The sequence below is a fragment of the Sylvia atricapilla genome, chromosome 3 (genome assembly GCF_009819655.1).
Source record: "Sylvia atricapilla isolate bSylAtr1 chromosome 3, bSylAtr1.pri, whole genome shotgun sequence".
NCBI lineage: Eukaryota > Metazoa > Chordata > Aves > Passeriformes > Sylviidae > Sylvia > Sylvia atricapilla.
In genome coordinates this window covers 13,768,295-13,794,225 of record NC_089142.1, presented here as the reverse complement: position 1 = coordinate 13,794,225, position 25,931 = coordinate 13,768,295, and the positions used below count along the sequence as shown (strand labels likewise).

The window sequence follows — 25,931 nt, the reverse complement described above, 5'->3', positions numbered from 1 at the left end:
TAGTTTGTGTTGTGTATGCTGCAGCCTCGTACGTGACCCTCCCTGGTGGCTGAGGTGAGTCAGTCACTGCTTCCCTGACACTGTTCTCTGCATCTGATGGTAGTATTTATCTGCCTACTAAGTGTGTCAGACCTTAGTGAGGATCTTAATGGCATATTCTCTTAATGTGGTGTGAGCTTCATCTTCCCTAGTCGATGGGTACTGTAACTGTCCTACTGTCTGCTATAAGAGTTGAGCCATGTTCAACATAAAATAGCAAAAGCTTGACATCCTACAGACTACAGCCCCAAGGTTTTATGTAGTTCCTTGATGTAAAAACAGTGAAAAAGCTTATAAAAATGTGGCTTTTGCTGTGATAGAGGAATATAATAAGGGCTGTAGCTGGATGGATGCAGCCAAAGAGCTGTGGTCAGCAGCTGTGTCCAGATGGAAGCTGGTGGTGAGTGGTGTCCCTGAGAGTCTTGGGACTGGTACTCTTCAATATTTTTGTCAGCGACTCAGACATTGGGACTGAGTGCACCCTCGGCACATTTGCAGCGCATGACACAAAGCTTATTGGTGCAGTGCAATCAACAGAATGAAGTGGTATTATCCAGAGGGACCTGGACCAACGTAAGAAAGGGGCCACAAGAAACTCAGGAAATTCAATGCGAAGTGCTGCAGTCCCAGATATGAGTACATGGCAGATGAATTCATTGGGAGCAGCCCCAGAGAGATGGACTTGAGGGTTCTGGTGAATGGAAATCTGGACATGAGCTAAGAGTGTGTGTTTGCAGCCCAGAAAGGCAAACATGTCCTGCCTGCATCCAAAGCTGCATGGGCAGGTTGAGGGAGGTGATTCTACCTCTCTTCTCTGCCCTGGTGAGACCCTACCTGCACTGCTGCATCCAGCCCTGGGGTCCCCAGCACAGGAAAGACATGGAGCTTGTTGGAGTGAGTCCAGAGAAGGGACATAAAGGTGATCAGAGGACTGGAGTGCCTCTCCTATGAAGGCAAGCGGAGAGAGTTGGGGTTCAGCTTAGAAAAGAGAAGGCTCTGGGGAGACTTCATTATAGCTTTTTAGTATTTAAAGGGGACTTAGCAAAAAGAGAGAGCAATTTTTTATATGGTAACAGTGATAAGATACAGTTTTAGACAAAAAAAAAAAAGAGGATATTTAGATTAGATGTTAGGAGGAATTCTTTATTACTATAAGGATGGTGAGTTAGTGGAACAGAGAAGTGGTGGATGTGCCATCCCTGGGGGTGCTTAAGGCCAGATTGGAGGGGGCCCTGTGCAAGCTGATCTAGTGGAAGGTATCTCTGCCCATGGCAAGTGGGTTGGAATTAGATGATCTTTAAGGTCCTTTCCAACCCAGCTCTTCTGTGATTCTATGATGTAGCATGTGAAAATACCCTTTCTACTCAAGGCCTAGCTTCTCTTGCATATCCTGAAAAATGTATGTGGTAAATACCTGTGAGCATTCTGTGAAATAAGATGGGTCTGTTATTAGCAGTGCAGGCCAGAGATTGACCTGTGCTTTGTGGCTTTAACCTGCCAGGTGGTGAATACCAGGTGGATTGTGAATTGAGACCTTGAGATTACAAAATGCTGTAATTGTCTCCCTTGCATGCCCAGGTACTACAACTGGACAACAGCTGGTCCCCTTCTGCTGGCAATGCAGGCATTCCAGAAACCTTTGCCAAAGGTGAGATTGAACATGGAGGCTGGTGAGAGGAGGAGTTTTGAAATGATGCCACTGATTAAGGGAGGGAAATGGGTTGTTGTGGAAGAGAATCTGCACATTGGAAAAATCTATCCACACACAACCATTTTACTATCTCATGTTATGGCCTAAATAAGGACTAAGTTTGGTCTGTGAATAGTGTTTATTTGCTAGGCTAAAGTTATTACAACTATTTTGAAGTAGAAAACCTCATTTTTTACTTCATTAATATGGACTGTAAACATAAATATATTGACCCCTTAGTGTTTGCTCTAGCTGAATACTTTGTTTGCTTTCTGTTTTATATGTGTACAGCATATATTATTAAATATATATATATATATAAATATAAATAGCCTGAGTGAATAAGCTTTAAGTACTAGATGAGGAAGGCCTGCAGCTTGCTAGCTTTTTGTTCCTCACTTGTTCATAACCCAGGTAGGTAGTGACAGATAGCTCTATGACTGTGTGGCAACTGTGTGTTTTGGCTTATATCATTGTGCTTAAGAAGTTAGGTCAGTGCCACATGACCTGGTGCCACGTAGGTGCTTGTGACAGAAATACTGTAAATGTATATAAAGAAGTAGTATCACCACTATCACTATTTTGTGTCCTGGTTAGACAGGGATTTAACAGATTTTTTGAACCTAAACTTTCCTCCTGCCATTTGCAGCACTTCACATATCTTTGGGATTGTTCTGTGTGAATTCAAATGCTATCTCTGTTGCCATCACTGTGGACTAAAAATTTCTTAAAACCCAAGAATAGTCTCTTCCAGTGTTTCTTTCTTAGTGCCACATTACTTCTATGTACAGTCTCATACATGATAACATCCCAGTATAAAATAAAGTGACCCTAAAAGTCCCAAGTATCTGGTAAACATGGCTTGAATTTCAAAGATGTCGCAGAGCCAGATGTTTTGTGTGTTACTGCAAATGTTCAAAGGAGAGATTCATCCCATGGAAGCCAAATACCCACAGAAGATATATAGTTAGTCTACTCTGTATTTGTTGGGTGCTCACACAGTGTGATTCAGACCTTGGTAGGTGCCTATTGGGTCTTCAGTGGCAATACAAATAATGTAAGGTAACTGCATTTTAGATTAAACACTGCAAAGCCTGAGCCAGGAATCTTGGTTTTGCCTAGGATGGGTAAATGGAAAGTAGTGTTACAAAATATTTTTTCCATAATGTTACAGGAGATGTCAATTCCTTCAATAGCTTTATATTTATGTCATCATTCATATACGTTATCAATTGAGAAAAATCTTCTTTGACGGTGTAATTCAATGTGCTTGGGTTTTTTACTGGTTAATTTCTATTCTGAATGCTGATAACTTTCTATAGAGTAGTTTTAATTTAAGAAATGAAAAGCCAGTATTTGTAGTTGGAACAATCTGTATGATTGGAAATGTTTACTTGGTTTACTGTACCTCTGAAACTAAAATTACTTATTTATGTTACCAGTCATCCTACTCGTTTTCTTCATGACTTATTACTTAGAGTTTTGATTTGCTGTAGTAATGAAGCTAAGGAATTGAAATATAATATACTTCATTAACAAACAGAGTTTATGAAGCGTTTGAAAATGGAAGTTTTTGCAAAGAAATTCACTGATGTTCTGTAAAATGCATTTAAATGCACATCTAATTGTAAGCATGCGAATTCACCTACTAAAAGTCTATAGGACATCTGCTTGAAGTTGTTGACATGTTTGAGAATCTCCTTCGATTGTAACCATTGTTCTCGATGGTGGCACTCTATTCTCTGTAGTTCCATCTGCTCCCTGTTTTTCTTACTTTATTCAAAAAACTCAACTTTATTCCTCTGTCATTTGCTTTTATTTCGCATATACTTTTGATAATACAGTGAAGAAACCCTATGGAAAAACTGAGAAAAGGGATCCATTGTGCCACTCATTATCTGAACACAGCCCCCTCTTAATTGCTCAGAGTTCTTAGAATATTTTTTAATTTTTTTTAAATCACTAATCAACATCACAGCTTTCTTTTGGTGACTTTACTTGCAGTGGAAGCTATCAGCTCAGAAATACAGTGGCCAAGCTGTTCTAGGGTGTACCAAACCCTGTGGCCATTTTACCATAATATTTTCCCTTTCCATCTGTTACTTCTCTGAGTGAAAGAACTCAGCTCCCCTTCTTATGATGCATAAGACTTCAGTCATTATAAATATTGAAACAAACTTCTCTACTGGTGTCTAGTGTGTAGAACCAATGAAAAGTAGAAAAGGTTTATGAAAGAAACGATTCTAACATTTTCAGTCAAATTCGTAGCATAATAATTCATAAACTCATAAAAAATAGTAACTTCTTTGCTTTTTTCTAAGCTGGTGATTAAATGCAAACTTTGTAAATAACTCTCTGGCATGTCAGTTTGTTACTGTTTTGCATGATGCATCCTTCAGGAAGTGATATTTTTTTCTTTTTTTAAATGTATAATTTGTACTAAATAACTTAGAAACAGCAGGTTCTCCATTCTAGACATTATACTAATATCTCTTTATGCCTTTTTTCTTCTTTGATTTGATTTTTTTTTTCATTTTCCTTTTAAAAATACCATAAGTATTCATGCTTAAGTTACTTCAGAGCAGCTCTGGATACCATTAGATTTTGCTTTAGTAGAATTTATGGTCCACAGACAGTATGTTTACTTTTATTCTATTTATTATCAGTTAAAATTGTGTGTTTGGCACTTTTTCATTTATGTATGTCAGGTTGTCCCTTTACTTTGGGCCTTTTTTATGTTACCATCCATTTATCACAGGCGACTGTGGAATCTATAATGAGGGACAAGATGCCCAAGAAGGGTGGAAGATGGTGGTTTTCATGGCGAGGGAGGAACAGCACTATTAAAGAGGTAAGTTTAAGAAGCAAGCAGAGTTCCATTCTGGTTGCAGTGGGAAGGCTGGGTATCTGCATATTCATCCCTCAGAACTTCAGAGGGTAACTTGATGCTCAGTTTGACTGAGGACATACACATTAAACTCAGCCTGAAGTCTGGTTTGCTTTGACTTCAGAAAGCTTTGGATCAGACCCTACCTGAAACATTTGCCTGAGGAATTTTGGCTGTACATTTATTTTCATTACACAGATCTGAGGCAGTAGTATGTAATGTATTAAATTTGTTTAGAAACCTAGAATCAAAGAGTTGTACCAGTAATTTAAACTTTTCACGCAGATTACCTACCTTTCTGCATCTTTCTTTTGATGGGTTGAATAGCAGACATATTTATGAGTAGTGTGAGCTGTAAAACTCAGCAAAACCTAAGATGGCAAACTGGCTGCATATATTAGTTTGAAGGTCTTTTTGAGTTTCTTTTCAGAGCATTAGAAGTTTGTGATAACAATCTTAAAGTCATGGATGAACATTAGAAAACTGAAAAAAACAAAGCTCTATATGAAATATTTGTTGGCTAGTGAAACCTCTTCATATTAATTTATACTACTGAAGCATTAGTACTTGAGGGGAGAAAATGACTTCTAATACAATTTTATGGTTGTACCTCAGTCAGGAGCTAATTTAACCTTGCATGAAATAATCATTGCAGTGATCTGTGGGTATAGGTTTCAGAGCATGAGATTCTAGTTTTATAGTTGTTTGAAGTTTTTAGGATTTTCTCTAGAAGTATTTGGTTATCTCTTGAGTTGTGGAGACTTTAAATGGAACTATGTAAAGCAGAACTATTCACTGTTTAAAAATCTTGTAGAATGACTTTGATAGTGCTCAGCATCTACTCAAGATAAAAGCAATTTAGAAAGTTTTACTGGATTAAAGAGCTTAATGATTCTATGAAAGGTAAATTGTGGTGGATTTTTTTTTTCCTTCTCCCAAGTCATACTTTGCTTTCTCAGGTGAAATCTAGCTATTTGATGTATGAACTGAGCAGCTGTGGAGCTGATCCCAGAGCTTCAGCAGTACTAGATGTTGACCCTGCTATTTCTCTACTTCCCTGCAAAACTAAATTTCTGTTGTTCTTCTGAGTTTTATAGTTTCAGTTTTTAGTTCTTTGTACTGCCTTTATTTGTTAAGGGTTTTATTTTGCCTACAAGCAAAGGAGACAAACATGCTGTTGATTTTTACCAAGTCTGTACAAGGCAGAATTTGATTTTAAAATATTTCTCTAAAAACAGCTACTTTCTACTCAACAGGAGATGCACAACTACTTATACTTGTATTTTTACAGGAAACAAAGCCAGAGCAAACTATGAGTGAGAGTGGACTTACAGAAGACTCTTCACAGATGAGCAGGACAAACAGGTACCCCCAAAATCATCTGTACCTAAAACAAGCAAGAGTTACCATTTAAAAATGAAAGCAAGTTACCTCAACTATTTGAACAAAGAAATACTGTGTCAGTGAAATAATTTTAATTTGTGACTCATTGCACCACATAAGTGCAAACAGGAGGCCCCTACCCATGGCAGGGCTGCAGACCTTGTGTGTGCACTCTGGCATTTCTGTGGTTTGGCTAGAAGCTCTGGGACACACATTCCAGCCCCTTGGAAACAAACTGAAATTGGAGCAGTTCTCCAAAGCTACATGTATTTCTCTAGAGTTTTTAAGGGAACATCATAGATGAACCCGAGCTGTTGTCAGATCCCAGTTGCTTAATATTTTTTATTTATTTAGCTTTATGGCCTGACGAATTAATTGGTTCCTGCATATTTTGGAAAGTTAAGGGACTTTCCCGAGTGTTTTTTACAGGCAATAGTCATGGTTTTCTGTTACTTCTTTCCAGGATTGCAGACGTCTCCTCTTTCTTGTGCTCCTAATGAATCACACTGTTTAGCCAGAATCCCACCTTGGAGAGTTCCATAACATGAGTTTAGCTTGCTTTGGAGGGATGAGTTAGCCAGGGACAGCTCTCTTACCTTGTCCCTATTGCGTGCATATAGATCTTAATGTAAAGACATCTTGTTTGTGCTGGCTGCAGTTACAGCTGAAAAGGGTCAGGTTCAAATATGCTTACGCTCATTACATGAGGTTCAGGGGTCACCCTTAGGAAACAAGAAGCTCTCATTCTTTCTGGTGGTCAGCAGTTGCAGTCCAGGCAAATGTCCTGGAAGGAGGATTCCTCATTCTGTAAGGGAATAGGTGTTGTCTCTGTTACCTCTCTGAGACTGAGAACCAGAGTAAATTGGAAAGGCTGATTTTCTTTTTAAGGATAGCAAGTGACATACAGGTCTGCTTCTTACATGGTTGTTTAAAGATAAGCTTTAAAGTGGGATTAAGAGTTCAAGCAGACTAGATTCTGAAATTGGTGTTCTTTGTTTAAATTTTAACTGGCCTTAGAAATCTCTCATTAAAAATTTATTGTTTGCAAGCAAAACATGACAAATGGGATGTTGAATAACACTTTTGAAATCACATATCACAAAGGATAAGATAGGCTTTTTAATGTTGCTAGTCATGACATACAGTACCTTGATATTGGGTCAAGACTTCCTAACATCGAACAGCATTCAGGTGTGATTGAAACAAAAGGCCAGATACTGATTTAAAGATTAGATTGGTAAGATCTGAAAGAGTTTTAACTTACACCTAAAGTGTTAGATTTTTTTTTATTGTAGGAAAGCTTTCTTTCTGAGGAAGAATACCCTTAACAAGTTTCTAAAAAATGGCTGCAGCAGAACAAAAGTAATAATTCCAATGTGCATTTAAACGGCTTCCTGTGTGAAGGAGCTCAGGTTTTATGATTTTTCATCACTGTATTCTGAACAGGGTAATCCTGCAAATCCTGGAAAAGAATAATTCAGTTATCTGAAATTGCTCATTGAAAGAAAGGAGTTGTTATTTTGTACAATAAAACTTCCATGACCTTCATTTTTTAAAATTTACTTTTAAATTCTTTTGGGGAGGAGAGAAGAGGGAAAGAGAAAGCCAGCATAACAAGTGCCTCTTTGTTCTTTTGAGAACAGGGTTTTTTTTTTGTAGTTATAGTATCTAATGGGTATTATTTTTTATCATATGAGATTTCTGTGTTAATACAGTACATTAATTTATATTCATTAAAGTAATAAAAACTGTTGTTATAGCCATTCACTTGCCTGTAACAATCCAAGTTTGAATAATGGGAAATGCGTGAATGAAAGTTTGGTACTTCATTGATATATTAAAGCTCATGATATGAATGACCTCCTGTGAGACAGTACTTGGTAGCAGAGAATCAATGACTTATTTGGTGACTCACTGTTAATGCATTTTTAATGGATACTGAGATGCATTTACTGACATAACATCATTTTCTGTGTGTGCAATGTTCCAGAATAAAAGATGAATCTTCTTCAAGCGATGAAGACCCTAGAGCAGCCAAACAAAACCTTGGGTCATTACAAACTAACTCCAGTCATCTCTCATTATTGTCTGGAATCAGTTACAAAAAATCTCTTCGACTCACTTCTGACCAGCTTGTGAGTTAATTTTAAATCTTTGTCCTGAAATGTCATTTCTAATACAACATGAACCTTCACTGTTATTCAGGCTTCAAAGCTTAATTAGCTCTTATGTCTTGCATTTAATTCTGTCTTGTTATATTTTTCAAAAAAGCCTTTCCCTTCTCTTTTCTGTATTAAACATGAATGTTGTTCCTTGCAGCAAGTGCTGGGGTTTGGAGATGGGATCTCATTTAGAAAAATACAAAAATTAAATTCCAAAGTGTGTATTTGTCACCTGAGTAAGTGTATTGGAAACACACCCTTTCTTGTAGTATGTGAAAAGTGTGTATGTTAACAGGCCTCTCTTCTTTCTCCTTCCTCTCTTTTCCTTTTCTCGCATTTATAGGCAAATAGTCACATTTTGCATAAATACAGTTTTCTGTTAGTAATTTCTGAAGGAGCTGCTTGTGAATTTATAATGCAGCCAGGCTATTGATTTCTTTGGAGCTTATTAATTTCTTTGAAGCCAATTCTCTTTCTCTGTGGCAGAGGTGTTTTGGCTAATGATGACAAAACGGTTGCAGTTTTGTGTTCTGTACATTTCAATTTGGTCTGGAAAAATGGGCTACTATAGGGAAATGCTTCTTGTCATCTTAGGTACAGATAATTAATTTTCTGAAGGAAACGCACACGAGGCATACAGCATTTAACAGCCCATCACTCACTGCCTGTATAATTTGTAAGAAATACAGAGTTTTTCCCAAGAAACAGATGAGATCTGTTGGTTGTTTTTCTGTTGCAGGGAGAAAGCAGGGGTTACACAAATAAAATGGAACTTTTCAGTTTCAGAAACCTTGCAGAAATTAGCTGAAGCTAAAACTGCTCTTAAATTGGTTTCTTGATGAAACAGTGGGTGAGATTTATTAGTTACCCATGAATTCTGTATTCTCACCTCCTTCTCACTTTTTAATTAATTGAAAAGTTGCAATGAAAGATAATGAAGAAAAAGATATACTTAGAGTATTAAATTCCTACGGGTCCCGGGAAAATGAACAGCTAGGTTCATAGCTAGAATCAAATCAGTAGCCTCTTGTCCCACATGTCACTAAGTGGCACAGGGGACAGTGAAGGGCAGCAAAATGGGAGAGTTAAGGATAGTTAGTGTAGGCTGAAGGATAACAGTTCATGTGGTGTGAGAGGTCGATCATTGTACAAGAGAGATGTAATACTGTAGAACATAAATCCCCCTAGGAAAGGTCTTTCTTAATTAGAGTTTATGGAACTTTTTGTTACTCACATTTTTCTCTGCATATGTATCTGTCTTTCAGAATGGGGAATTCCCATAGCTGGTGCCTATTCCATTATTTGTTACTGTTAATGTGAACATTTGAGGATTTTTTTTTAAATTTACCTGATTGTGAAAGGGAATTTTTTAATTTGTTTTCTTCTGTTGTGTAAATGCCTAAAATATACCGCACAGGGTGAGCCTCTGTTGTTGTTATTTAGAATACCTCTACTGAAAGCAATAAAGTTCAGTGTGACCAAATTGGGTTGACTGGTTGGATGCCAGGTGCCCAGACAAGACATTCTGTCACTCCCCTTCTCAGTGGGGTGGAGGAGGGAACAAGGTGGATAAGCAAAGAGAAAAACAAGTGCATTCGCTACCTTCCACCAGTGAGGGATGCTCAGCCACTTCCCAAAACGCAGGGCTTCAGCTCCAGAATGCAAACGTTGTAAAATAACGAATGCCTCCAGTTTCGCCTCCTTTCCTTAACTTTTATATCCAAGCTGATGTTGTATGGTGTGGAATACCCCTTTGATTAATTTGGATCATCTGGTCTGGTTGTGTCCCCTCCCAGGATCCTGCCCATCCCCTTGATGGGGAAGGAATGTTAGAGATACAGTGCTGGTGCTGTGCCAGTGCTGCTCAGCAGTCCCCAAAACACCAGTGTGTTACCAACACCTTTCCAGCTGCCAATGCAAAGGACAGCACTGTGAGGGTTGCTGTGGGGAAATGAACTTCAGTTCAGCCAGACCTAATAGAATTTCCACCCTTATTCCATAGCATTTGTATCATATTCAGTTCCCACATAACTGATGTATCTTCTAACTGTTCCATTGTATTTCTTGATACTGAAATCCCTCTTAACCCACAGATACAACTTAACTACATTAAACCATCTCTATACCAAACATACATTTATTTCATGAACTACTATCCCATCCTTTCATAGATACATATTATTTTCCCATTCCATGGGCTTCCTCCACCCCTCCAGATCCATGGCTTGGGCTCCATTGCATCGGGATGGATACCAACATCAGGATACCTGATTGTTGGGCACTGACACTGGTCCAGCTTGGATCATCATTACATTCCCCTCGCTCCTTGCAAAATTCATTCTTCATCAGAAGAATTCCTGCTACTTTGCTTCCTGCAAGGATGCAATTTACACCACAGATTATTTTTCCCCAAGGTTAAATCTCCCTGAGGCACATACTGGGTCTCCCTATCCTTCTGCATTACCCCCCAGGTACACCCTGGTCTTTGGGCAAAAACAGTCCCACAGATGTGTTTGCATTTATGGGAGGAAAAATCCACACCAGTTTCCCCAGCCAAACACTCCAAGGCAATGATCATGTGCAGCTTTTACACTGTGTCCATTTCACATGCTCAGTTTGTTGATCATCTTGCTGGATAATGTCTTGCAGAAAAGCTTAAAGCTCAAGAATGGCGCCAATGATGTGACCTTTAGTGTTACAACCCAGTATCAAGGCACTTGCCGCTGTGAAGGCACCATTTACCTATGGAATTGGGATGATAAAGTTGTTATTTCTGATATTGATGGAACAATCACACGGTGAGTTCATGAATGGGGAGAGACTTTTTTGTGCAAGGATTTTGCCCTTTAGTTTAAAGGAAAAGATAATTAACAGGGAATGTTAATCACAGAATCTTCATATCATCCCAATGTTTTGGGATGTTTTGTTTTTTGTTTCTTTTTTTTTTTAAATTTTTAAATATGGCTTTCAAACAATACAACAATCTTTAGCTGAATTATTAATTTAATAGACACCTTCCATATGTGCCCATTATTTGTCACCTGTTGGTGCTTCATTATAGCATTTATAGCAATACTGGAGGAACTACTGCAAAATCCTAACCCTTTTGTTGCACCACACTTATGAAGTAAGTAGTAATTAAAAGGAGTAGTTAAATATGAAGAAGTAGGTAAAAAGAATAAACATTTTGAATTTGAATTTTGTTTTAAATGGCATTCCTGGGGCATTCCTATGATAGGCATTAGTACTTAGAAGACTAGACTCCAAAATCAGTGTAAGAACTAGAATCTGATGGAAAGTTTCAGATTAGCACTTTGAGTAAAATTCGTAATTTTGGTGTGACCAAAATGATTCACCTGCTTGCTGGTTTCTATTTATTTAGTGTATTTAACACTGGGGAAAGCAACTGTGTGTGGAACAGGAAAAGCACGAAATAAAAATACAGGCATTGTCTTTTGAAGTGAGATGTTTAATTTGTTTTCAAATCAATTTCTTTCAAAATCAAACTTAGCTATATCTAATTAGGAAGAAGAACAAGGGAAAATAATTTTTGAGAGTAATCTGAAGGAAATTAAAATACCTGATTTAAACAGAAACTCTTCATTTTTTGTGATTTATCCATCTTATGTCAAACTTCATATTTGGTGCCAGTGTAAATTAGCATCTTTTCCCCGCTTTGCTTTCTTAAGCTTCAATAAAGTCAGTGGGATCTAGTCTCTCTGCTATTGATCTGCCCAGCGTTACTGAAGCACTTTACCTTAAGTGTAAATCCATCCTAAGCCATGGTCCAATATTTCTTTCTCTAGGATGCAAGCTATTCAGGGTGTGGACTTCTTGCTGTGTATCTGTATGATGCTTAGTCAAGCAAGATGCTCATTTGCACTATTTGTTATAGTGTAAATAATTTTCTCTCATATAAAGCAGGAAATACATTGAAGCCAGAATGAATATTTCAAAATAGTTTATACCTGACCAACTCCTGGCTTAAGGTGGAGTAGTTAATTTGCAGTGAGATAGAATGTGACTTACCTCATACTTTCAATTTCCCATAAACTTCCAGTAGGGATAGGTTTGGTTTATTTAGAAGACATTTAACATAAACCTCAAAAAGTATGCTTAGCACTGGTGACCCCCTAGTGGTCTGATTGATGGCCTGTGTGCTGTGACTTGCATATCACCTTTTGGGGCACAAGCTTATCCATCTTGGGGCACAGGAGTAATCTAAATAACTTGGCCAAGGATGAGCATGTCAGCCTGTCTCAAAAAAAAGGCACTAAACTAATTATCTTCTGATGACAATCAGTCCCTTAAAGAATACCTTATTTTCATTTGCAGCTACCTAAGTAAGTTAGTGGGATTTGGAATAAACATACTGTTACTACAAGTACGGGGGGTTTTTTTCAGTTCAGTTATATTGTTTTTCCATTATTCAGGTCAGATACTTTAGGTCATATTTTGCCCACACTTGGCAAAGACTGGACACACCAAGGGATTGCGAAGTTGTACCATAAAGTGAGCCAGTGAGTATTCAGTAAATCTGTTCATGCATCTGCGGCTTCTTTGTGTTTGTTCATTTGTGCGTAAAAATTTAAATTTCTCTAGGCTTCTCTTTAACTGTAAGGGTGACAGTTTCATCAATATCTTGTCGCTTCAGTGATGCTTACACAGTGCGAACATCTCCTGCACGATATCCAGAGCCAAAACCGCTTTGTGGTGACAAAAGAAACAGCCCCCTATCTGTGAGGGTGACTGCTCTTCCAACCATCCCAAACAGACACAGACAGTTCCCAAGACTCCAGTAATCTGAATGAGTTACGCAGTGGCATCAAGTGGAACTTTATTGCAAACTGGGAATTGCAGAATTATTAATTTATAAGACGCTAATACACCCTCATTTCACTCCTTGTTGAGGAGACTGTGAAATGCATAAAGACTCTGTGGCCCAGGGTGATCACTGCAGTTGGAATTGTTGTCGAACTCTAATTCACTGGAGTTGTGCAGGGATGGAACATAAAATGTATGGAATTAATCTGTTTGGGGGAGTCCCCTTTCCTTCCAGGGAGTAGAAAGGGAGTTCAGTGAAACAGCTTTGATTTGAACTGTGTGAACATTGAGCTTCAAGTCAAGCAAGATAATCTCATCCTTAAAGCACAGCACAATGCCTTATCTTGACTAGAATTCTATCCGTTTTAGATACACACTAGTTTCATTTGTTGTATAAATAACGAGCTTCAAAGACATTGATGATGATGATCTGCTGATTGTATGGTTTATTTTATTTCTGTATGTAAGTGCTGCTAATCCATTGTTAAATTGCAAGGTTAGGAATGTTCCTTTTTAAAATATTTGTGTCATTGGTTAATTTTGAGAGCAGGCGATAAGTAAAAGTTGCTTAAAATACAGTTTAAATTTATTGAAAGTCAGTAAGGGCCATGCTGTGAAGGGCCTAAGGAAAAGGCTTTGACCTGTCAACATCAGTGCTTTTGCTGCTGTATTACAGCCCAGTAACTGACCTGCACTGATGTCTTCTGGTCCACAGTAATAAATATGCCACTGGAGCAGGTAAAGGACTTGGATCCATCCTGTTTACTTGTGGCTTTTATGTCCTGTGTAATTCTTGGAGAAAGATGGGCATCTTCAATATGCCTGAGATCTCATCATGTTTAGAAAAAAATATTTTTTTCCCATTAGCTCTTGAAGAAGTATCAGGAAATAGTATGTCAGCTTTTCTCTAGGTCAGTTAATGTTGTTAACATTATATCCAGGTATGACCTAGAGCAATTTATTCCAAAACAATGGAGATGTTTCCTCTGATGAATATGAACAGGAGAGAAACAATTAGACCATACCAGCTCATGTGTGGTGATGTGTGGGAGTGCCTCTAGGTGAGCAAGGCTGGTGAAAAGTACAAGTGTACTGTTGGTTCCCTGGATACATTTTGCGTTGTGTACACCTGAGGTTCAGAGACGGAGTATGGGCATTTTTGTAATTACACATTGAGAAGAAGAAAAGGAAATGAGGGAAAGTGAATTGATGTCTGAATCGGATCAGATGAAGTATTTCATTTTAATTTTCATAAGGAGGATTAGTGGTTGCTGTTTTCTTTTATTGCAAGAATGTCAGCTTTTCTTATATATTTAAATTACTATAAATGTTTGAAGAGCCTCTGGTACACATCACAACTTTCCTTTTAGTTAATCTGATTTTTCTGTGTATTAGAGTTATGCTAAGGTTCATTTATTATTTTTTGTTTTACATGGATGATGAATTATAAATCATGGATGTTAGAATCTAAATTATGCCGGAGGCACTTGCCTGTGTGTTAGACATACGTGTTCACAGAAAAGACAGGACAGCCTGGGAATTCACATGCTGAGTTCTGTGTATAACCTCTGCATTACATTTGGTGAAAATGTTAATTAATTTTTTTAATTGCAGTTGTTATTTCTGTGCCTGCCAGCTTTATCAGTTCTTAGGGCTTTGATGATCATAAGCATAGGGGAAAAAATAGATTTGAGTCATGTTGGTTTTCAAATTACTGAGTTAATTATGTTGAGGCTAGATATTACAGCTGAACACCATATAAATGCTTAATAGTTAGATCTAATGACCATGCGTGCACTGAATACAGTGCTTCTTTATTTTATGAAAAGTAATTTTTAATAGGAATTGGAAAGTAAGCAGCTATTAAGTTGAACTAATATCAGATATGATTCTGTTCAGAATCAAAGGCAACCTGTGTCTTATGCCAAAACTTTCATTTCAGTATTAAGTTAAAGATTACTTCTCATACTGTGTTTTGAAGCTCAAGTTGTTCCAGCTTGAGGAAATATGTTACTGCTGGACATCTTTTTTCCCAGAGGCCCAAGAGGCAGGAATACAACACTGTTAATACCACAAAGGCCAATACACCATTGTCTACTTTATGCTAAGTGCTTTTCCTCTTTGCAGGTGTCTTTTCAGTTAATTCTAAGGACAGTGGTGCCTCCACACAGGGGTGGAAAGGTAACCATAAGGAGTCATAAGTCCTGAGAGGAGCAGAGATAAATGAGGCCTCTTTAGGTGTACTCACTAAATGCAATGGGGCTAGAAGGGTTTCAGTTTTCCAGTTTTCTGGCATAAATGTTCTCACTCCTTTTAAATTAAGTCTGAGTTAAATATAAGGCTATTTAACAGTGATGATTTGATTCATGTAAAAGTAAACCCCCCAAATTATTAATGTCTAAACACCTGCATTATTTTTACACTAGTTTCTTCTTTTATATCTGCTCACAGAAATGGATATAAATTTTTGTACTGCTCAGCACGAGCTATTGGAATGGCAGGCATGACCAGAGGATACTTGCACTGGGTCAATGAAAGAGGAACTGTGCTGCCTCAGGGGCCAGTTTTGCTGAGTCCAAGCAGCCTATTCTCAGCTCTTCACAGGTAATGTGATTTTGCTTTTGAAGAGGAGGAAACTGAGGTTGGTGGATGCTAAATTACCAGCTCAAGTGGGAGTGCTTGAAATAATTCATAATTTAATTTTTTCTTTTACATATTGGTGCAAAATTTAATAAAGAAGAAAATTTGTTAGAGAGAGACCAAAATTCAGTTCAGTTTAAAATTCAGTTACTCAATCTGTTTTTTGCCTAGTTCTTATCTTAGATGTATATTAAGGCAGAGCTGTGTTCACTGTTTACCAGTAGGTACTGCTTGGTGACTTCATGTGTTTAACATTGTGTGTTCATATTTAGCTGTGGGAGAAATGTGGACATTTTCATAGCAATCACTCTTGTCTTTACCTCTAAGGTGTTCCAGTTGACATAAGTGTATTTTTGTGGAAGTTTATTTTTTGGTGGGTTTTAAAGAAATTCTTATGAAAATGAAATGAACTTTTAAATATGCCTGACTGCATTGTGGGATTCTGTGAGGACAATGTTATCTTCTCTAGGTGTTGAACTGTGGTGAGTGAATAATAACAGCACAGATTATGAATATTGTACCTTCTGCCTAATTCAGTGAAGCATGTCAAGTGATTACTGAAAATATTTTAAGCTGTTAAAAGCTGCTGTGACAGGATACATTTAATTAGAATTTTTAATGGAAGGTTGTTCAGATGTTCTCCTGATTGAGTGACATGCTACAGGCTGTCTTACCAGTCATGTTCTAAATATAAGAAACCATGGAGGTATTACAGTGTGCTTCGCAGACTGATTAAATAATAAATGCAGTGGAAGGTAGTTACTGTTATCTTATGCTCCTTGTGTCTAGAAATACATGTGGAATTATGCTCCTTTTGGTATCCTGTTTACACTAAGGAATGCCCATCTGTTATTGTACACTCTTGTAACTTCTGAGGTGTGTGGACAATAAATGACTTCACTGTTTTATCCATAGATTTAACCCTTGTAGGTCTGAGATCAAGTGTATGTGAGACTGAGTAAAGGTGGTTTTATTAATCTTTTGGACATTTTCAGACATAGATTTATACATGGTTCTGTGGTTCGAATGGGCTGCTTTACTCCTATGAAGCTTCTGTACTATTCACATCTTCCTTGACATATGTGTTGGTGCTAGGATCTTGGATTCTGAGCTTCTTAAGTGCTTTTATGTCATGCTGGCATCTTACTATGTTATGGGAACTCCAGACTCTGCCACCTGTTTAGTCTTCTTGCCAAGAGAAGCTGTTGTGAAAGGGTTTTTGCCCAGAGATGAGATAACTTCTCTGTTCATTAATGAATTCTCTATTCTGTAAGGAGCAGCTGAAGAGAAATTGAAGGTTCCTTTATTCTTTAACCTTTTCTCATTAGCAGTGGTGGAGAACCTGATTGTAATTCTGTCTTAACAGGCTGAGGTGCTTCTAGCACATATGGTGATTGCAGTCCTTTTAAAAATAAAAATTTAAAAAAAGCACCATATACAGTGAGGGCTAGTATAATCTATGAATCATTCTGTAGTTCTCAGGAGGCAGTTTACTTGGTAAGAGTTTATGCCTCATAAGGATTGATTTAGCAACTACTCCCTAGAATCCACTATCCTTGCTCAGTAGCCATTGTTGTAATGTAGGTTTCAATAGAAGTTACCTTGTTTCAGATGATTGCCCATTATGTAAGCTTGGGAATACTGTTTTGTCTTCATGGGCAATCTGACGTTGGAGGAGGGTGGATGCTATGCAGTAGTGTCTAGCTGGGTGAAAATGTTGAATAAAGGAGATAAAATGGTTTGTGGTGTATTTCACATGCGCTTATTCAGCTTCCTTTTTTTTATCATTTCAGGGAGGTCATAGAAAAGAAGCCAGAAAAATTTAAAGTTCAGTGTTTGACTGACATCAAAAATTTGTTTTATCCTAACACAGAACCCTTTTATGCTGCTTTTGGAAACAGACCTGCTGTAAGTAGTAGCTGAAATTATTTCTGTTGCAGAGAACAGAAACGTTGCTGTTATTTCATGGTTCTGTTGCATTAGAACCTAGAGGCTTTAAATGAGAATTAGGAATATTTTATTGGACCCTGTACAGAGGAAAATATTAAGGTTCTTCCTCAAAAATACCACGACGTAGAATTCAGAGATGGAAGAGCAGCAAAGATCTGTTATGTCTGCGTAAATTAGCAGTTAAACTTGTGTAGATTTCGTTATTCCACACAGATAGAGTGTGATACCTGTGGGCAGACAGAGAATATTTCAGATTAATATTGGTGCGACTTACACTTCTAACTCCAAGTACACTCAAAAGACCTTGAATGTCCCATTGAAGTCAAAAGGTTCTACTTTGCGTGGAAAGTAATATATTGGACATAGAAAAGGAAAGACTCTGTTACTCATTGGAAGACTGGATATTTGGGCTGTGGAAAGCTCCTGCTCCTGCCCTGGACCAAAGAATGCTGTTATACACCTATAAAAGGAAACACAGTCTCCTGGGCTTGGGCTGAGGAGGGACTTTGGCATGTGATTATCCCTTTTTTAAAAGCATTATGTCAGAGGTGACAGAGGTCCTCACTATCCCGCTGCTGTATTGGATTGTTATATTACAGGCAGCTTAGTTTCCATTATCAAGGCAGCTTTGAACATAAGATTATGAAATAATATTTTAAAGACATCTGTGATGTTGTATTATGGATAATAACCACATCTAGTTCCCTTTTTTTGAACCTCAGGGAAACATGCATTAAAATAATGATTTTATTTTAGTGAAATTCAAGTGAAACAGTGAGTTACTTTTTATAAAATAATTACTGGTAGCTCACTTCCATGCTTGCTGCCAGAGTGCAGGCTTCAGGTGTGTGGTGTGCCATGTGCTTTGTATAGCTCAGGATCACAGCTTTCTCAATTTTCTGCTCTGGGTTTCCTGTATTTGGTTTGTTTTTTTCAAGAACAAACTCAGGGAAGTTTCAGTGCGCGTAGGTATTGCAGGTGTAGATGTGGCATGGACTGCCATGATGCTGAATTCTTGAAGTGGCTTCTCTTCAGTTTTGTTCAGTTACTTAATTTTTTTAAACAGTCTTTACAATATGGATATAAAAATAAATTTTGTCGCTTCATTAACATTCCAGTTTTTCACCATCTTGGCTTTTAAAACCATGATTTACATTAGCAAAATGGAAATTGGTTTTGCTCCGATCTTCTGGGAGATATTTTCATCTTTGGTTTTGTCAAGTTTTTCTTCAGAACAGATCAAAATTTATTTATTGTTTTCCTTAACAATCTGAATTTCTTAGAAAGCATTTTTAATTCTGACTTTAATTGTACTTTTCATAATTGTATCTGCATCACCTGCTGGGCCTCACTGTTGCTGTTTTGGCATATATATCTTGCTTTCCCTTCTTTTCCCCTTGCTCTGACATGGATCATCACATATGAAATATGCACAAATCTGAACTCAAGAGCTAAGTGATGGCTTTAGTATAGACATATTTATTATGAACTTTGTGACCTTGTCCTTAAAAAATAATTCCTTTTTTGTCTGTCAGTTACATCTTAACCTTTGCACACTTTTGTAACATACTTGGTACAACACACACAGGTCATTAAATATTCTCTGAAAGAAAAAGGAAGGTGCTAATGCTCTTACACCAAATGTCATTTGTTCTTTACTGAATGTTATTGTTGTGTCAAGGGAAGTTACTGAAAAAATGAACATGATTTTGATTAACAGTTTAAACTGTAGTGGCAAACTTTTTATCTAGCAGTAAATTTTCTGTTTCATGAGCATTTCATTAGATTGACCTAATTTGTAACATAATGGAGAATTTCAGACACATGATAACTTGGTAAATTTAGTACCAGTTCTGTGTAATGTGTTCTTTTGTTTAGTATATTATAGCAAGATGACACATGATTTTGCAAAGGAAGAATTTTGACTTTTCTTCTTTTATATTTGTTTTAGGATGTTTATTCATACAAACAAGTGGGAGTTTCTTTAAATAGGATATTTACAGTTAACCCCAAAGGAGAACTTATACAAGAGCATGCAAAGACAAACATCTCATCGTAAGTTATCTCTTATACCTAACACTTCATGGACTAAATTAATTTGCTGTGCTAACCTATGACTCATGTTGCCCAAAAGTCCATTCAATTTCTGTAATTAAAAATTCCTTAAAATACTTAAAGCAAAACAAAAATATTTAGAATAAAATACAGATTTTCCACTTTCCTTCAGTTAAACTGACAGAAAGAATTTTTTTTTGTATTTGGTATAATGTATTCCATCTACTTTAATCATGTATAAGATTTAGAAGTGGATGATTTAGTCTGCATGAAAATGAGACTCACTAGTTTGCTGATGCCATCTGCCTTTTCCTGGCCTTCTAAAAATTTCCTTTTCCTCGATCTCCTATCTAGAAGAGCCAGAAAACAAATCTGAAGAGAGGCTCAAGTGCTCCTAGCAAGATTCTTAGACAGTGGTAGCGCCTAACACTGGAATGGCTTTTAGTAATGTTAAGTGTTGGTGTCCTTAATTGAAGGGGAGCCATATGTGTATAACATATAAGTAATCAATTGAGCAGGGAGCTGCTTGAGCCAAGCTGGACAGAAATGGAGAAGTAGAATGTGGTGCTTGAATATTTTAGCAGATGATCTGAGTGTAAAATGGCATCTATGTCTCACTAGGAAAGTCTCATTTGTTAGAATAACAGATTAGAATGAATTTCTTGTCCTAACTGTGAAACCTTTCTGGTTAATATTAAATCTAGTTTTATTCCTTTGAGGGCGGTGACTTGTCTACTTTGTCTGTTTGTAAATGTAGTTGTGCCTTAGTGGTTGAGGACTTTAGAAAAGTTGAAAGTAAGATGATCTGAAATGGTTCAGCATTCTTTTAATTTTTTTCCAGCTATGTCAGACTCTGTGAAGTGGTAGATCATATTTTCCCTTTGCTGAAAAGAAGTAATTCTTCAGACTTCCCTTGTTCTGACACCTACAGCCAATTCACCTACTGGAGAGAACCTCTGCCACCATTTGAAACTCAGGATGTACATCCAGCCTCATCTTAACTCCATCTCCACATTGTTGGTCTCACCTGAAAGAATGGGTTGACTTGTGTTGAAAGGACACCACTTTGCTTTTGCTGTTGACAATTCAGTTGGAATCTGTGAAGTTGTGAACGTTTTATTCTTCTGTTGTGAGCAAACTTAGGAATGCTTTTTCATAATTAGTCCGGTTTCAGGCTAGAGGAGTCTTGCTAGGAATAGGAGTTGCTGTCCTAGGTCCTCTCCCAGCTCCTCAAATTTTGCCATGCACTTTGATTATATAAGGTCAATTAAAAGTGCAGTGATGTTGGAGTTGCAGTTAAACATGCCATAAGGTTGTAAAGTGATTCCACATCTGTTCTGCATCTCTGAAGCTATCTTCCATCCTGTCAGAACCCTTGCCAGTAAGGGGCTGAAGGTACTCACCATTCCTGACATTATCTGGTGACACAGACAGGGATTGCAATCTGTATATCAAAATTCTTCTCTCGGAAGGAGCAAATGATTCTTCCCCTCTCCCCTTACTTGACCAACAACTGTTTGTTTAAAACTTAATTACTAGTCTAGATCCTCAGCAGATGTAAATCAGTGTAGCTGTCAAAACCAGTTGAGCTGTGTTTGATTTATTCCAGCCTGTTTTGACATGGGACATTTCTGAGGAAATAAATTATATGTATTCTAAATAGAAAGTAAGTGAAATAGGATGGCCAAATTCTTCCAGTCTTTCTTAATTTGAGAACTATCATGTTTCAAGAGTAGCTTTTTGGATCAAGGTGATTGTGCAAGTGGAAGATACAAGCCACTGTGGATAGTGCCCACCTTACTGAAGTGGGTGATTTTCAGTAAACACATCTTTCCTACGCAGTGTGCTGAGGTTGAAGATTTGTTACTGAGCCAAAAATATCAAAATGGAATAGCTTTGTTTGAAATACTATTTTGGTTAAAAATGTGAATTTTGATGCTGGTGAATGATGCATCTCAGGTTTTTACTATATGGATTTTTTTGCTTTGTTTTGTATCATAAAGAATGGATACTTCTAGTGCAATTTACTCTCCTTTAGGATAATAAAAATCTCCTCATTTTTCTTTTTTTTTCCTTATTTATCCAGACACAAGCTGTAGATACTGCTTTTGACAGCCTTAAGATTGAACTGTGTGCACTAAAGCAATACTGTGGATCAGTTGATAACATTTTCCAAGTGGTCTGCCTTTACACAATGTGATACTTAAAATATGGACTTCAAGTGCCCACATGCCAAATGATTTCAAATGTGTTGTAGTTAGGAAAGAAACTTTATTTTCCCTGTTGAAGTGTACTGAAAAGTCTAATTGCTTTCTGAAATGCTGAAAATGGCATTATGGGCTTCTGTGTGCATTGTATTTCAGTATGACTGCGCTGGTGTTTCAGAGGCTGTGGTCTCTGCCAGCTTGTGATCTGAGGCTATGGTATGTGTTTTGCAGCTGCTTTGTAGTGTTTTCACTTAGGAGCTTAATAACAGGAAGGCAGAGTGGTCCAGGAGAAATTTTAAGATGTGATTATGGTTGTTGCTTATCACCCAGAAATTTGGAAATGACTGCTCTGTATCACATTTGTTCTGTGACAACAAATTCTGGTTTTGCGTGTCAAGAGTGATAGCAGTGTAGATAGGATGGTAACTCTGGTAGGGGTTTTCTAGGTTAAGTGCTGAAGACTTTTTCTGGGATGTTAGTGGGCCCATTTATGATTCTCTGTGCCTTCAATAGTAATGAAAAGAAGTGCAATGCTTTATATAGCTGCCGTGTGCAGTGGAGAGCCCTCCCTAAGTCTTCCTTTCACATGAACGTTGCTACTTCAGGAAAGGTAAATGGCCACGTTGGACATACCAGGATTAGACACAAAGAGGAAGAAATGAGTGTTTGACATCCCAGAACTGATTGTGTTTTCTTGAAAGTTTAACAAAATGCTAATATTATTTTATTTCAAGGTGTAAGAAATCTGGGGTGAATTTTCTGAAAGACAATCAGCGGGGATTGCAGATTGCCAAACTGAGATGGTTGCATCTTTAAATATAGCCACACTTTCCTTTAATTATCTATTAATACTTGTCATTAATGATTGAATAAATGGATGAATGTACTAGCTGCATCCTATTTAAATTCAGTTTTGGTAAAGGCCTGTTTCAAGCCATTTATTATGAAAAATATATAAAATAAAACAAAACCAACCCTTCTCTTCAGTGAGAGGCTGTCAGTTTTGTGGTTTTTATCCTTAACAGTAGTTAAATTCTATTTTCCAAAGATACTACACACAGCAACTCCCACCAGAAAAGAGGGTCCCTGAAAGTTCTCCACAATTAAAGCCTTTGATATATTTATTTATAACTTAATAAATAGGCAATACAGGGTTGTCTGTTGCTTTTAGTATTTAAAACCAAATGATAGAGTGAATATGGAACTGTTTTAATTCTGTGAGGTTGTGGCTGCAGTGCAGTGCTGGTACAGGTTACCTTGAACTGCTGCAGAATCTGTCCCAGAGTTTTTCAAGATTTGGTCTAACAGGGTTATGGCTGACTTGATCTAGTGTTGGTAACCATCTGCCTCAAGGCTGAAGTTGGACTGCATGACCTCCAGGGGTCCCTTCTCACCAACTTTTCTGTGATTCTGTGATGTTCAGCACTTCACTTCTGACTTGCTGCATCCCCCTTTGTATCTGAAATTGAAATATAGCTGAACAGTGTCAGGAATGTGTGTTGCTGTAACTTTTGTCAGATTTACTGACAAAAAAAGACACATGAAAATCAAGGGTTTGACCTGCTAGAAACATCACCATACTTTTCCAGAAAGTATTAGACATTTTGATTTGATAGCTGAATAATTTTAGCGTAATATTTAAGCTGCATTGTTTATTCATGTAAAAGAAAAAGGTATGGTTAAAAAAATTGCTACTCTTTCTGTGAAAGAGAAAAAAAATCAACCTTGCTTGTGGTGTAATGCTGGTTTTTGTTACAGAAAGAATATGTAAAGTATGCAGACACATTAAATCACAGTAAATTCTATTCATACAATACACAAAACTAGAATATGCAGCAGTGAGGAGTGACTAATGTTTATTTTCCTGATGCTGATGACCACCACTCTAGATGGGTCATGGGAGGGAAAGAAAATTGTATTTGTGACATTAGTTCTGCTGAAGATAAAATGTTACTGCTGTAATTTGGGGAAGTAACAGAAAGAGGTATTGGGTATTTTTTATTTGTAGATATGGTTTGTTATTATTTGAAAGTCTATTTATATACAGTGTTTCCTCTGTATATGTATGTGCTACTGCAGTGATGAAAAGAGATTTAACACTTCATTTTGATCTACTGAATGCAACTGGGGTAGAAATATATATTGTAATAAAGGCAAAAATAAATTTTTTCCTGATTTTTCTATGTTTCTGTATTCTTTGATAATGGCAGAGTGCTTTTGCAGAACTCCTGAACCTTTAAAGCATGGCTTTTGTATCTCCAGTCTCCACTGCCTGTCTCTTAATGGGGCTATCCAGTGTAACTTACATCATTTTTGCTGTTCAGCTGCAGTGTTTTACACAGAGCTTTTAAAACTCAAAGAGTTTACTGAGGGAGACGGGGCCAGGATCTGGGCTCTGGCTGTTTTGGGACATGGGAACAGCACCTTGGAGCCAAGAGCAACTAGACAGGAACTGGAGCAAATTGGAGCAGTCAGGAATCCTACCCCACCCTAGAATTTTTTGAATCTTCCTTTTGTCGAATTCTAGTGTGACCTAAGCAAAAAGCTGTCCATCTGTTTTGAATGGGGATGTTGTCGTCCATGGCAATGAGACCAGATATAGTCTCTTTTTTGGGGCTTCTCTTCTTTGACATAGGCCATCCTCCTGGGGAAGAGCCAATAACCTTTTTTTCCTCCTGTCCCTGAGAACACAGTGCTGCCTTTTGCTCCCACTGCCAGGTTTGCAGAGCAGACTCACTGCAGTGTAGTGATACTGCCAGGCTTGTGCGTGCTGGTATGAAAACAAAGATGTTTGGGGTTGATAAAGCTCTGCGGCATCTCAAGTTCTCTGTTAAAAATACAAGAGCAGCTGTATTTGGGCAACCTGCAGTCACTGCTTCTTCAGTCTTCTCTATTTTCTGTATGTCTCTGCCTTGTATAAACATTTACCCTGGAGCTCTGGAGACAGATTTTGAAATGAAGGTGCCCTTTTAATTAAAAGTCAGAGAAATGGTGCTTTTGCAATCAGCAAACCGAACTTTATAAGGATGCACTCATTGCTCCTGGAATATCTCATTGACACTAGAGAGACAACAGTCTGAGGGAGGAGGCTCCTTAGGAGCAAAGACCATAAAGCTGTAGTGGGGAGGGGTCTTTTGATGCAATGGGGAAGGTAGGGAATATTTCCTGAATACTACATTTTCATCCTTATAAATAGATAGCCTTAATTCATATGCATTGCAGGTGCCATCAAGTACCTCAGGATAATTCATTGCAAGAGACAGAAGATGGTTGATGTTAAGAGCTAGTGCCTAAAAATATAGCTAGTATAACTTTCAGCTCTTTTATTGAGTGCATGAAAAGGTGAAGTCTGAAGGTTTTTCTTTGTTTATTTTTTTGTTTCTTTTCATAAAAGTCCAGCAAAGTACGGTGGTGAAGGGAATATACTCACAGTGCCGTGACCTTAGGTAGCCTCACTCTTGTGCTTGCAGTAAAATACAGACACTCATTGTGTTCAGTAGCATTTTGGAAATATGCAATCAAAGGGCTACTTGTAAATGGGAGCCAAAAGACTGTGCTGAGGAATTACAGCTGTTGGATGCTTTGGGAAGAGACCTTCATCAGACCTGTCCAGCCATTGGGAAGTGAGGGAGAAAAATAAAGGTAAAATGAGAAATAAGGTTTTTTTCCTAGGGGGAACTAGAGAAAGGAAACAAAAACAGAACAAGTGGCCAAAAAGCACCTTCTTGTTCCTACCCCTGTGCTGACCCTGGGTGGTGCTGGGTCAGGCACTGAGCTCTGCCTTGTGCCCCCAGAGCAGTGCAGCCTGTCATCTCCTGTGTCTGTGCTGCACAGAAGACACAGGGCCATTTTGGCTTCATTTGCCAGCCAGAAGAGAATAACATTGAACAAAAGGAATTCTATGCTCAAGTGTCCAAGGAGTACTGCTAACAGCAAAACAAAGTTGCAATTACAGCTAAATTTTAAGCTTAGGTAAGGACTAGGGCTTCTTTTATTATTATTTCATGAACTTGGGAAACAAAGCTTTCACCTGCAATATCTGCACCTCGGTGGTACCAGGCGTGCATCCTCTTAATACAGCTTGCTTCAGTGAA

At 37.8% G+C, this 25,931-nt stretch overlaps 1 protein-coding gene across 5 annotated transcripts in view; it reads left to right on the top strand.

Annotated features, from left to right (window-relative positions):
• The window catches only part of LPIN1 (lipin 1), a 79,412-nt gene extending 55,392 nt beyond the window's left edge, over positions 1-24,020 (top strand). For all 5 annotated transcript variants that reach the window (XM_066314783.1, XM_066314787.1, XM_066314784.1 and 2 more), the window contains 10 exons: positions 1,618-1,687; positions 4,488-4,580; positions 5,908-5,981; positions 7,990-8,134; positions 10,811-10,959; positions 12,595-12,681; positions 15,437-15,589; positions 17,419-17,533; positions 19,527-19,630; positions 20,472-24,020. In XM_066314783.1, coding sequence (XP_066170880.1) covers positions 1,618-1,687; positions 4,488-4,580; positions 5,908-5,981; positions 7,990-8,134; positions 10,811-10,959; positions 12,595-12,681; positions 15,437-15,589; positions 17,419-17,533; positions 19,527-19,630; positions 20,472-20,631 — 1,150 coding nt within the window. In that variant the 3' untranslated portion in view covers positions 20,632-24,020. The remainder of the gene's footprint in view (positions 1-1,617; positions 1,688-4,487; positions 4,581-5,907; positions 5,982-7,989; positions 8,135-10,810; positions 10,960-12,594; positions 12,682-15,436; positions 15,590-17,418; positions 17,534-19,526; positions 19,631-20,471) is intronic.
• The last annotated feature ends 1,911 nt before the right edge of the window (positions 24,021-25,931 follow it).